At 37.6% G+C, this 14,828-nt stretch overlaps 1 protein-coding gene across 4 annotated transcripts in view; it reads left to right on the top strand.

Moving 5' to 3' along the window:
• Positions 1–14,828, top strand: part of LOC126325851 (clavesin-2-like) — a 223,457-nt gene that overhangs the window by 142,743 nt on the left and 65,886 nt on the right. For all 4 annotated transcript variants that reach the window (XM_049995366.1, XM_049995348.1, XM_049995374.1 and 1 more), the window contains one exon: positions 11,040–11,131. In XM_049995366.1, the coding sequence (XP_049851323.1) occupies positions 11,040–11,131 (92 nt within the window). The remainder of the gene's footprint in view (positions 1–11,039; positions 11,132–14,828) is intronic.

Here is a 14,828-nt window from a genome sequence, read left to right as displayed (position 1 = left end):
TTCTCTGAGCGCTTCAATCCACAGGTGAGGAGCAAATTAGACAAATCAATGGTGAACCACTCAATTAGCACTGGAGACCATCAACCAATAACCTAGAGAGCATAAGCATACTGTGTGTCAGCAACAGAGTGTCAAGGAAGAGAAAATGATGAAGAAAGACATCATTCAGCCTTCACATATCCCATGGTCATCACCTGTGGTTCTCATCAGGAAGGAGGATGGCAGTTCACACTTATTTTTTGATTATGGGAAGCTTAATAAGATAACTAAAAAGGACGTTTACCCTCCTCCACAAATAGACAATACACTAGACTGTCTGAAGGGGGCTGACAAATCGAAGTAGATGAGGCTGATCATGAGAAAACTGCATTCATCACCCCTGAGGGCCTGTATGAGTTTAAGGTAATGCCGTTTGGTTTGTGTAATGCACCAGCCACTTTTGAACGGATGATGGATAATCTTATAAGTCACCTGAAGTGGATGATGTGTCTTTGGTATTTAGATGACACTATAGTGTTCTCAGAGACATTTGATGAACGTATAAAAAGATAAAAAGACTGAGGGCCATTCTTAAGTGTCTCCAACAAGGCAGACCAAAACTTAATCCAAGAAAGTGTGTCTTTGGAGCAAAAGAAATCAAAATACTTGGACACCTTGCATCAAATGAAGTTGTGCGGCCAGACCCAGAAAAGGTGAGATCTATAACGGAATTTCCTATTCCTAAAAGTATTAGAGATGTGAGAAGCTTCCCTGGATCATATTCTTATTACTGTCATATTATCAAAGAATTTTGTATCAAAGCCAGGCCACACCAAGAGTTGTTAAAAGCTGATGCTAAATTTATCTGGGGTGGTGCTCAACAAGATTCTTTCTATGTGCTGCGAAAAGCTCTGACAACTGACCCCGTACTTGGTCTGTATGATGAGAGAACACCTACAGAACTACACACAGATGCTAGCAGGTCTGGGATCGGTGCTGTTCTGGTGCAAATTTCGGATGGAAAAGAGAAGCCCCTACAGAACTACACACAGATGCTAGCAGGTCTGGGATCAGTGCTGTTCTGGTGCAAATTTCGGATGGAAAAGAGAAGGTTATAGCCTATGCTTCTATGACACTTTCAAAAGCTGAGAGAAACTACTCAACTACAGAAAGAGAATGTCTTGCTGTAATCTGGGCCGTGTGCAAATTTTGATAGTATCTCTATGGAAGGCCATTCACAGTTGTTACAGACCATCATTCACTTTGTTGGTTGACAGATCTTAAGGATCCAACAGGACGACTCATCAGGTGGGCACTACATCTTTAAGAGTATGACATTACCTTAGTGTACAAAAGTGGAAGAAAACACCAAGATGCCGACTGTTTCTCAAGAAACCCTGTGCAAGACCATCAAGACCTTGATGAAGTAAGTAACTGTCTCACTGCACTCCAGTATCTCTCTGCTGAGCACAAGAAGGACACCACGATATCTCAAATTATGCTTGCCTTAAATTGGTCAGAGGATGTGAAAGGACAATTTAAGGTAGTTAATGGATTACTTTGCAAGAAAAACTTTGATCCGTTTGGAAAGAGGTGGCTACCAGTGATTCCTAAGACATGCACTTAGATGTTCTACAGAAATTCCATGACAAACCTGAGGCTGACATTTAGGTTTTATTAAGACATATGATACGATCCGCAAGTGATTTTTGTGGCCAGGTTTATTTAGGAATGTCCCTCACTATGTGTTGCCCTGTCGAGAGTGCCAGAAGAGAACGGCAGTTCCTCAGAAGCCAACTGGCCAACTCATACCAATTCCACCAGCCAAAACGCCTTTCCAGTACATTTGGATTGACCTCCTCAGATGATTTACAACATCTGCTAGTGGCAATAGATGGATTATTGTTTGCACTGATTATCTCACACGCTATGCCGTTACAAAAGCCTTGAAAACAGACAAAGCATCCAAGATAGCCAAATTCATCATAGAAGACATTGTATTAAAATATGATGCCCCAAGGTCGTTAATTATGGATCAAGGGAAAGTTTTTCAATCGAATCTTGCGATAGAGATAAACTGTCGGTGCAACATTACTCATCACGCGATGACTGCCTACCATCCGCAAACTAAAGGGCTTACCGAATGCCTTAATAAGACCTAGGCTGACAAGCTATCAATGTTCATCAATGTTGAGCAGAGCAAATAGGATGAGATGCTACCTTTCTTGAAGTTTGCCTACAACACCGCAAAACAATACACCACAGGATTTATGCCATTTTTCCTGGTGCTTGGGTGTGAGGCGACTATGATGATGGACACTGTGTTTCTGTTACATCCTGATGATGTGGACAATGACTACATTGGCCAGGTGTTAACCAGAGCTGAGGAAGCTCAGCAGTTAGCTCAACTCTGCACACTGCAATCTCAAGAAAACAACCGCCGATGGTATGACATCAGCCACCGCTCTGTTGCTTACCAGCCTGGTGACCTCGTCTGGATCTTCACTCCTGTTTGGAAGGTTGGTCTCCATGAGAAGATCCTTGGGCACTACTTTGGACCTTTTAAGGCTGTAAGACAGTTGTCTAATGTTACTAATGAAGTTAAAGATTTCGACCCTTGACACAAGATGATGAAAGATCAGATATATGGCCCTAGTCCTTTGAAAGAAGCCCTATAAGGTTCCCGAAACCCAGGGTAAGTTTGGTAGCTCCTGTAACAGGCAACACATGAAAAGGTGGCAAAGAGCTTAGCAGCAAAAGAAATTCGATGACGATCACCATCAGGGCGAGAATCAGTCATTGGGAGTCAGCGTATGCAGGACCGATGACTCGTTGCTGGGTTAGGAGGATGTAACACCCAGACTCTGTTCTCTTAAGAAGGGAGCAATGTCACAGAAGCAGCCGAGTAGCACCATGGTGTAATGGTTATGATACTGAACAGTTGCATGAAGGGTCGTGAGTTCAAAATTCACCTGGACTGTACAATTTCAATTTCTGTATTTGGTTCAGGTACATTCTACAAATATCCACAAATGTCAAGAATCATTGTATTGGAATGTTATGTATCTGTATATATACTGTATGTGTTCTGGCCAGAGGCAGTTCGCCCCGCGCTCTTGTGTGTGGAAGTGCTGAATAAACCTTCATTATGTGAAGGTAGGGTTCATAATTCATCTAATTACACCTTCTTCTGGGTGACAGTGTTTCGCTGCTGAGCCCATGGTCATCACCAGTGGTCCTCATCAGGAAGAAGGATGGCTGTTGGCGCTTTTGTGTTGATTACAGGAAGCAAGCTTAATGAGATAATTAAAAAGGATGTTAACACTCTTCCACAAATTGACGATACACTAAATTGTCTGAAGGGGGCTAAGTTTTTCTCTACCATGGACATGTACTCTGTATACAGGCAAATAAAAGAAGTTGAGTCTGATCGTGAGAAAACTGAATTCATCATCCCTGAGGGGTGCCATTTGGTTTGTGTAATGCACCAGCAACTTTTGAACAGATGATGGATAATCTTCTAAAGCACCTGAAGTGGACAATGTGTCTTTGTTATTTAGATGACATTATGGTGTTCTCAGAGACATGTGATGAACATATAAAAAGACTGAGGGTCGTTCTTAAGTGTCTCCAGCAAGGTGCACCGAAATTTAATCCAAGAAAGTGTGTCTTTGGAGCAAAAGAAATCAAAATACTTGTGCACCTTGGTGATGCCCTGGATGTCGTCACACAGTACCTTGTAGCAGTTTTCAGAGCTTTTTGTAGCACATCGAAAGAATCTTGTTGAGCACCACCCCAGACAAATTTAGCATCAGCTTTTAACAATTCTTAGAGTGGCCTGGCTTTGATACAAAGGTCTTTGATAAAATGACAGTAGGGGATGATTTTTGACTCTTGGTTAAGCTGGGCGCCCCACATCCGAACCACCGTTACCAAGTGTGAAGAAGGTTTAAATGTAATCAGATCACTCACTCATGTCTGGTGGGGAGCGCACCAGAGTTTTTTACTCACCATGTACTGAGGGATAATTCGATCTCGATTAGACTTTGGCTGTCAATTCTACCACACTGCGTCAAAGATTCATCTCTCCAAATTAGATACTCTTTAATATAGAGCCATTCATACCTGTCTTGGAGCCATCCAATCAATGCCCACCAACACCCTTTTAATAGAAGCACGGGAGATGCCCTTGAGCATTAGGCGCCAAATGTTATCAGACAAATTCTACATTCAAGGCATGGCCATTATGGACAGTTCCGTCTATCAAAGTAGAGACTGCATTTATCGACTGTGGATTGCATCCCACAGAATGAATAAAGTGCCAGCCGTTTGTGCCAGCTTTGACACTTGGTCACCTGTCATACATTCTATATGACGTTCAGCACATCTTCCTGTTTTTGAATATGATCTTCAAATGCTGTGCTCCCAGATCCCAGTCCATTATTTAAGTACGACCTGGCTGCACAGTACTAATATCAACGTTGGCTTCAATCGTGTCGATCAAGCACAATAGCCGGGTTTTCTCTGTGTATATACCGATGGCTCCAAAATTCCGCAAGAAGAGTGTACAGGATGCGCTTTTTTCTGCTCTCAGATCCAGATCTGCAAAACCTTCAAACTGCCTATGAGCACATCTATTTTTACAGCGGAGACAGTGTCAGTTTTGGAAGCACTTAAGTTTGTCTCTAGCACGTACTTCCCCAAGATATTGATAGTATCTGACTCGCAAAGCATTCTTAAAAACATTCAGTACAGTTGATGGAACAAAACAACCAACAGTTATATCTTGGATGTGATATCTGAATATATTAGCAGCACACGCACAGGCTGGACGATTCATTTGTTGTGGGTACCTTCTCACTCTGGTATCCTCTATAATGATGAAGTTGATGCATTAGCCAAACAAGCAGCAATCTTAGGCACCATCCTGGATCTGCACCTTCCTTATACAGACTACTTACGTGAAGTCAAGGATCACGCAAGACAACAATGGCAGGAAATGTGGAATGTTTCTCAACAGACAAAAGGGGGTTATAACACAGTGCTACAACCTTGGATTGCTTCACAGCCATGGTTCATGAGGACACATCTGGACCAATTCACGATTTCTACCATCATAAGACTCCGCTTCAATCACGACTCTTTCCCACAACATCTACATTGGATCAACGTTTACAGTTCACCAGCATGTGAGTGTGATCCTGAGTTGGAAGCTGATGTAAACCACATCTTATTTATGTGCCCGAAATTTGACTGTGAATGGTTGGTCTCTCTGAAGACATTGCTGAGTATGGGCTACCATCTTCCTCAATCAGCTTCTTCTCTTTTGTGTACTAAAGACGTTCGTCTATATAAAGTGATTCTTAACTTCATCAAGACTGCTGGTCACAATCTGTAGGTTTTAATGGTGTACGTAAATTATAAATATGTCTTGCTGATGAAGATATTTCAGAATTGGTGTGAATTGTAAGCCAATGCACTTTTAATTATTCTCCAATTCAATTCAATTCAATTTTTAAAACATAATGTACAAACCTGTAACAGTTAAGCTTTTCATTCTTGTAAATATGCATTTCTGTATCTGTTTATTCAATTATGTGTACATTGTCACTAGGTGTTGCCAATGGCTAAATTGAGTACACACTCAAAAAAAAAAAAAAAAAAAAAAAAAAAAAAAAAAAAAAAAAAAAAAAAAAAAAAAAAAAAAAAAGTGTCTGAGGAAGCTACTCACATCTCTAATACTTTTAGGAATACAAAATTCCATTATAGATCACACCTTTTCATGGTATGACCACATACCTTTCTCATTGTTGCCTATCTCTGGAGCCTGCAGCGTGCAGAGTTGAGCTGACACTGCCGAGCTTACTCAGCTCTGGTTAACACCTGGCCGATGTAGTCATCATCCACATCATCAGGATGTAATAAAAACACTTTGTTAAGTGAAGTTAGTGTTCGTCATTCATCTAATTACACCTTATTCTATGTGACAGTATGTGACCTGATCCACCTATTACAGGGCCCTACATTGTATAGCTCTGTCCATACAAAGCAAGTGGTTGTCATATAGAATAAAACTACATGAACTGACAACTGGGTGTCTGAAAACAACACGTAGAGACAAGGTTTATTGCTTGGCCAGTATTGTACCACCTAATTGCTTCTATATGTAGGATCTCACAACTTGAACCTACAGTTCTGGTAACTAGTGTTATGATTTTCTTATACTGATGTTTCTCTTCAAGTGATTTGATACAGTCCAATAAGAAGCACAAGTTGTCAATACCATTGTACTGCATCAACAACAGCTTGTTGTGAATCATGCTCATCAGTTTCTACATTAATATCCCCAATAGTTTCTCCTGCTGTGTGATAATGTCCAAAGTGACCAGTACTTTTATAGGATCATGCCTTCAAATTGGTGGTAACTTTCACAGGTATAAATCATTTGCCTACTCCACACATGTGCTTTTCACTGCATGTATCATGTGTAGATTCTAATCTTCTTCTTTTCACACAAATTAGTTCAAAATCTCACTGCTGTACGTATGACACTGACAGAGTTGAAATGCTGAAATTATTGGACCCTCTGATAAGTATCATTTAGGGCATTAACAGATGTATTGATGAATTCTTGCTTTCTTTCTTCCACGTTCTTTTTTATAACTTTTCACAACTTTCCTTTAGTCATGCTGCCATGTGAATTTACTTATTGTTTTATGATGTGCAGAAATTGTATTATTTTATCTTGTAGATTTTATCATTCTTCTAGTGTACTTCCAATAGCTTTAAATATGTTTTCCTTGTTAGCCTGACACATACTTTTTGCCGATAAAATGACACAGTTCTGCTCGTTCATTTTAATAATTTAATTCAGTTTAAATTTCAGGTGCAGATTCACCTCTGATATTCTATATTTTCAGTCCAATTTGTTGGCTATCTTTAAAGAAACCTTTGGAGAAAAGAGAACAACTTGCACGAATATCAAGAGCTGAGATGGAAACCCAGTTCTAAGCAATGAAAGGAAACCAGAAAGGTGGAAGGAGTATATAGAGGGTCTATACAGGGCAATGTTCTTGAGGACAATATTATGGAACTGGAAGAGGAGGTAGATGAAGATAAAATAGGAGATACAATACTGCGTGAAGAGTTTGGCAGAGCACTGAAAGACCTAAGTCAAAACAAGGCCCCGGGTGTAGACAACATGCCATTAGAACTACTGACAGCCTTGGGAGAGACAGTCCCAACAAAACTCTACCATCTGGTGAGCAAGATATATGAGACAGGCGAAATTCCCTTAGACTTCAAGAAGAATATAATAATTCCAATCGCAAAGAAAGCAGGTGTTGACAGATGTGAAAATTACCAAACTATCAGTTTAATAAGCCACAGCTGCAAAATACTAACTCAAATTATTTACAGATGAATGGAAAAACTGGTAGAAGTCGACCTCGGGGAAGATCAGTTTGGATTCCATAGAAATGTTGGAACATGTGAGGCAATACTGACCCTACGACTTATCTTAGAAGAGGCAGTACAGAAGAATGCTCAAGATTAGATGGGTGGATCACATAACTAATGAAGAGGTATTGAATAGAATTGGGGAGAAGAGGAGTTTATGGCACAACTTGACCAGAAGAATAGATCAGTTGGTAGGACAGGTTCTGAGGCATCAAGGGATCACCAATTTAGTACTGGAGGGTAGTGTGGAGGGTAAAAATCGTAGAGGGAGACCAAGAGATGAATACACTAAGCAGATTCAGAAGGATGGAGGCTGCAGTAGGTAGTGGGAGATGAAGAAGCTTGCGCAGGATAGAGTAGCATGGAGAGCTGCATCAAATCAGCCTCAGGACTAAATCACAACAACAACAACAACAACATTCTGAAATTCTTGGCATATGTCTCCAACTATTTTCTTCATTGTATCCAATTGATTCAGTCATAATTTCAGTTATTTTTTTTCATGCAGTTTCTGTGTATTTTCCTTCTACTTGTGATAAGTTATTTTTATACTACCTAATGTTCTTAATAATAAGTCATTACCAATATTCTACATGACCACATCGTCTCCTACGACTGTCTTTCATTGTCTCTTTGGTGGCATCATTGCTTAACTGTGTACAGCACTATTAACATAGTCTACCATCAGTTCATACTTATTATTATACAACCCACAACCTACACTTACATATAATGTGTTCATGCCACTTGATACCAATTACACTTTTCCACAATCACTCATCATTGATGTTGACTTCACATTGTTCTGTTAAGCTGCTGTGCTTAAGTTGCTTACTCACCAAATGAAGTAATATTGTGATTAGCTGTGTCAGAAGAGTAGCCAGGTTCTTCTGTTCACCAGCTTTGTGCACAGCAATCAGAGCTGTCATCACTGCCACAAAGATGTGGCATTACAATGCCATTTTGAACTATTGCACATGTCATGGGAAGGGGGTGGGGGGTGGGGGCCTTAATTGACTCCTGGGGTCCAGGATGAAGTCCAGATATAAATTAGCAATTGTTTTTGATCTGCGACAAACTCCAGGAAGCCTATATGACACATTAGAAATTCCACATCATCTACATGAAAGGGCCTAACAACCACATAATACATAACAAATGAGCACACATTATAGTTACAACCAAATCTCTTAGATTTACTGTACTGCATAATTTTTAACATCATTCATATCCAATTCTCCAAAACTATGCTTTCATAAAAGTGTGTAACGGCTATGTAGAAGCTGCTGGAACTTCACACATCCCACAGTATGTAAAAGAGAGACCAGTAAAAATGGTTTACAAATTAAGGCAATTATTGTTCTGTGTCAAATATAATAGAGGTACTAATTTATAATAGGACAGACAGAAGTAAAGAAAGGAAAAAGACTCTCTTAAATAGATGGTATATTAGGCATAGGGGTGGAAGTGTTTATACTTGTACTCCATATTGGTGTACCGTCCCCTTAATAAAAATAAATATTATTGCTCCTTAATAAAAAGAAAGATTACTGAGAGCTGTGGTTCTACTGTCTACCTTGTTTTGTCATTAAAACTTAAAAACTGTAAGCTGATTAAATAAGTGTTTCTGAAGAGATGTATACTAATATTAATGAAATCAGTGATAGTGATATTAATACCTTCAAAATCTTGTTCATAACAGGAAAAGTAAACAAAACTGGACTATTTGGAGTTGTTGTTATAGACTTCAGTCCAAAGTCTGGTTTGATGCAGCTTGCCATGCTTGTGTATCTTGTGCAAGCCTTGTCATTTCTGAAGAAGTGATGCAACCTTCAACCATTTGAACTTGCTTACTGTATTCATGTCTAGCCTTCCCTCAACAGTTTTGACACTCTCTCCTCATATACTTCCCTCCTTTACCAAACTGAGTATTCCTTGATGGCTCAGGATGTGTCCTAGGATTTGATCCATTCTTTTGGTCAAATTCTGCCATAAATATCTCTTTTCCCCATACTGAGTCAGCAATTCCTCATCAGTGATACAATCTACCTATACAGTCTTCAACTTTCTTTTACAGCACCATATTTCAAAAGTTTCTATTTTCTTATTTTCTGAATGGCTTATTGTGAATATTTCACATCTGTACAAGGCTACATTCCAGATAAACAACTTTAGGAAACACTTCTTAAGGAATAAATTCATATTTGGTGTTAATAGATTCTATTTTTTACAAATACTTTTCATGCTATTGCCAGTTTTATATTCCCTCTCAACTATGGCCATCATCACATGTTTTGCTCCACAAATAGCAAAATTTGTCTACTTCTTTTACTGTCTCACTTCCTATGAGTTGTAAAGTGAATGAATGGAGACCTCCAAGGCTCAAGCTTAGTTCTGTTAGTGTTCTTTAAACATCTTAATGATTTTCCATCTAATTAATACACAGCTAGAAAAGTAATACTTTTTATGGATGACACTAGTATTGTAATCAGTTGAAGCATACATACAACAAAAGAAGAAGTGCTAAACACTATTCTTAAAAGTACTATTGGCTAGTTTTTACAAATGGTCCCACTCTCAATTTCAGTAGGACACAACATATTCAGCCCTTCACATCCTGAGGTATGGCACAGTGGTAAGTGTAACACAGAGAGGAAATAATAAATAGGGTGACAGCTTCAGTGTCTTTAGGTGTCCATATTGATGAGAATTTAAACAGGAAAAAAACATTCTTGGAACTTCTAAAACAACTTAATTCAGACACATTTGCACTTAGAGTAATTGAAAATCCTGGGGAGAGACAAATCAATAAGTTGGCATTTACGGCATATTTTCATTCAATATTTATTTATTTATTTATTTATGTCATATGGAATAATGTTCTGATGTACTGGTAATTCATCTTTAAAAATAAAGGCTTCATTGCTCAAAAACAAGCTGTAAGAATAATATATGGTGATGGTCCAGGGTCATCTTGTAGATGTCTTGTTAAGGAGTTATACAGTTTGACTACTGATTCACAGTATATTTATTCCTTCACAAAGTTTTTTTTTAAATAATCTACCAGTGATGTACATAATTACAATAATGTTACTCCACGTAAAGACTATCTTAAAGCACAAAATGGGTGCATAATGTTGCAACCAAAATTTTGATCAGTCATGGAAAATATCTGACAGACAACAAAGTAAAACTTGATTACAAACTGAAAAAGTTTCTCCTTGATAAGTCCTTTTATTCATTGTAATGTGTAAAAACTGCTGATTAGGAATTATTAACTAAAATCTGCATTAAAAAAATAAAAAACAACACCTGTAAATGGTCAGCATGTAGCCACATTTATAAATTAATTTCTGATGTGAATGTAAAATGACTCATTCCACATCATTACAATTATGATCCATGGAATTTGAAACTAACTGTAATTGAAATAATTACGTTTTAGAGTTATTTCCACATATTTTAAAGCTGTTTGGAATAAATCAGGTAAAATGAAAGAGAACCTGTAATGAAATAATAGTAAAAAAACCAATATAGTGACATGATGAATGGTGTAAAAATGTGACCTTTTTATACAAAAAAATGTTTTATTATGTTTACAGATGAGCCTGAATTGTACCCAAGGACTGATGACACATTTCTTCTTGCATTTTTAAGGGCAAGAAAACATGATGTTAATGAAGCATTTACACTGGTAAGATTTGAGGAATATGTATGCACTAAAATTTTTATTGAGTATATTTGTTTGTGTTACATCAATAATAAACGTTAGTATCATTCACTGCAGGCAGAGGCAAATGTTAAATGATGAAGTTATACAAAACTGAAAAATTAGCAGCTACAGAAAAAGTTTTCTGAAGCTTGTGACAAAATGAATTTTCAAGTTTACAAGAAAAATTTACTTTTCTTAGATCTCCTGTTAATACCACACTGCTCATTAACATGTGTCCTGACAATATCTTAGTTTGATGAACTGATATCAATCTACTCTAATATTTATTAAATATACTGAAATGCGTTTCTAAGGCAAATGCGAGTTTTTATTGGAAAAGGTAGTTGTGTAAGACTGAATATGGAGAATACCGTAAGTGTGCAGAACCTTTTTACATTTTTAAGAGCAGCAAAACATAATGTTGATGAAGCAATAACTCTACTGTGATTGGATGAAAATGTAACACTGAAATTATTGTTGAGCAGGTTTTTGTGTGTGATATCAATTATAGGTGTAGGTATCACTCACTGTAGACAGAGGCAAATATTTAATCATGAAGTTATAGAAACCTATGAAAAATTAGCAGCTACATACAAAGTTTTCTAAAACTTGTGACAAAACCAATTTTCAAGTTTACAAGCATCATTTACTTTTTGTATGTCTCCTGTCAATACCATCTTGATTATTAGAATGTGATCTGAGAACATAGTGGTTTGATGGACTAATATCAGTCTACTCTAACATTTTTTAAAGATACTGTAATGAGTTTTGAAGGTAAATGTTAGTTTTTACTGAAGCATTTAGTTGTGTAACTCAGAATGCGGAGAGCACTGTAATTATGTGTCAGGAAGAAAGCAGTGAATGGTCTCAGATAATAAATGAAATGCCTTACTGGCATTAAAAGTAATTACAGTTGGCTACAATAAACCTCTGACATCAGTTGTAAATCTGTTAAAAACTGCCAGCAAACACCTATTTTGAAATTGTAATGTGATCACACATTGTTGTGTATCCACAACATCTGCAAATGTTCATGAACAGCAGTGCTTACACTGACTTTGATTATCTTCAACACTTCTGCCCTCATTCAGAAAGACAGCTGTCAATTATTCACAAGCATCCATAGCATTCATTTGATGTGGTTTGGGACTGATGCACAGTTAGGATAAATAACATGTATCACTAGATATTGAAGTACCTTGTGAAAGGTAAATGGGTAATGTGTCTTTTGACAAGAAAAAGTAGGGATCCTGCAGTAGTTGTACACTACAAAAATTACTCAAACTTACTAAGAAAGTTAATTAAAAAATCAAGGAACTTGTACATAATATCAGAAATCAGTACTACCGACAACAGACTTAAGGCTATCTGAAACATAGTGAAATGAGAGACAGGACACCGAGCCACAGAACAAGACAACATCACTGTTGAACTGAAAGGAAGGGCTGTAAATGATGAGTCACAATAATAATCATTTCTTAAATGTAGTAGAAAGCATAAGGACAAACAGTTCATGAGCAAAATCATTCCACTGTGTTGAAAAAGTAACTTTCATTAAATTCAGTCATATGAATGTATCACTAACTTCTCCTTCTGAAATTAAGAAAATTATAGAGTCCCTCAAAACTAAAAGCTCATCTGGTTTTGATGGTGTTTCCAATAGAGCAATAAATATTTAACCCCATGTAATAAGACCAGTCTTGTGTATCTCCTCCATGTCCAAACAACATCACTTTGGTTCATTCCAAGATGCCTGGTCACTTCGCTTTTGAGAGCCTTTCCTGGCACAATGTCTATGCATGGCTGAATTACAGACAACACAAGCCGTGTATCTCTTTCATGGTGGAATGACTGGAACTGATTGACTGTTAGACTCCCTCCATCTAATAAGTGCTGCTCATGCATCATTGTTTATATCTTTGGGTGAGTTTAGTGACATCTCCAAACAGTCAAAGGGACTGTGGCTGTGATACAATATCCACAGTCAACATCCATCTATCTTCAGGAGTTCTGGGAGCTGGCGTGATGGAATACTTTTTTGATGTGTACTCCTATACAGTCAGGGTTTAAAACATTTCAAATAAGATCAAAAAAAGGATAAGAGCATAAATTTGAGAATTACATGGTCAAAACAGTTTATTGCACGTATCACACATAACAAGTGCCCACAGATTTTAATAATTCTCTTTATATGTTTGACACACTTCCGTAAATATAGGATTTGTTTGTTTCGGAGTTCTGTGTCACAGACATCTATGTAAAATGGGATGGTGCATTCTGTACAGTTTACAAGTAGTTCAAAGACAAAGAATAGTATACATATATTATCAGTTATCAGACAGTATCTTCAAGGCATTTACAAAAATGATAAAATGTTAGGCAGTGTTAATGGGGTGTGGGTATAGTATTAAATGGCAAAGTAATATTTGTAACTGTTAGTATCTTTCAAGAATCACCCCCATACTCATAGTTGATTACATAAATGAGAAAACATCAAAGAAAATATTTAATAGCACTGAGATATTTACAAGTCATTGTGTGGGATATTGTTGTGTTGAAACACGTAAAACCTTGAATGTCTGTACAGATAAATGTTGGTCATTACAGGTTTCAATAAGTCACTGTATGGATGTAACACTTAATGCACATAAAGCACAAGACAAATCCAGTATAGAGTCTCCCATATGGGGTAAAATGTTTCTAAAACTTGTGTATACCTCTTCATGATGTCAGAAAAGTAACAAAATGACTCCAACCTCTCATCAGCTTTTCAGAAACAGTAATGAAACAGTTATATGTCTCAAGTGTATAGTCTGAAGAAATAAGTAGTTCAATTTATGTAGCCTTTTGAGTACTGAAATACATAAAACATCAAGTGTTCAGATGTGACGTCCTGACTTACTTTATATGGTTCAGTGTAAGCATAAAAATTTCATAAGTTTGCAAATAAACAGTTTTCACATCTCATTACCTTACAACAGTGTACAAGTATGTAGTGGTGTACAGGTATAGTTGTTAATTCACTAAAAACATTCTCCAGTTTTCTTCCTATTTTCAAGTGTCATATTCTTCACATTAACTACCAACAAAATGATTAATCACTTTTCAGTGTATAGATTACAGACATTACAAAAGATGTCACACTTCACAACATTTCTGCATAAGTATAACTGAGTATTTACTTGCATCTGCTACTTCACATCAAAAACAACTTGCATAACAAACCTTGCTGACTATGTTTGTCTTTCATAAACTTTCTCCACAATAACAAAAGACAGGTTTCCTACTCAGTCCCTGCCTAACATCATTCTCCACATTACATCAATACTGATGAACAATGAACTATGGACCTTGCCGTTGGTGGAGAGCCTTGCGTGCCTCAGCGATACAGATAGCCGTACCGTAGGTGCAACTACAATGGAGGGGTATCTGTTGAGAGGCCAGACAAACGCGTGGTTCCTGAAGAGGGGCAGCAGCCTTTTCAGTAGTTGCAGGGGCAACAGTCTGGATGATTGACTGATCTGGCCTTGTAACACTAACCAAAACGGCCTTGCGATGCTGGTACTGTGAACAGCTGAAAGCAAGGGGAAACTACGGCCATAATTTTTCCCGAAGGCATGCAGCTTTACTGTATGGTTAAATGATGATGGTGTCCTCTTGGGTAAAACATTCCGGAGGT

The sequence above is a fragment of the Schistocerca gregaria genome, chromosome 2 (assembly GCF_023897955.1).
Source record: "Schistocerca gregaria isolate iqSchGreg1 chromosome 2, iqSchGreg1.2, whole genome shotgun sequence".
NCBI classification, from domain to species: Eukaryota; Metazoa; Arthropoda; class Insecta; order Orthoptera; family Acrididae; genus Schistocerca; species Schistocerca gregaria.
The sequence above is the reverse complement of the archived record's forward strand: the minus strand, read 5'-3'. Positions and strand labels throughout refer to the sequence as shown.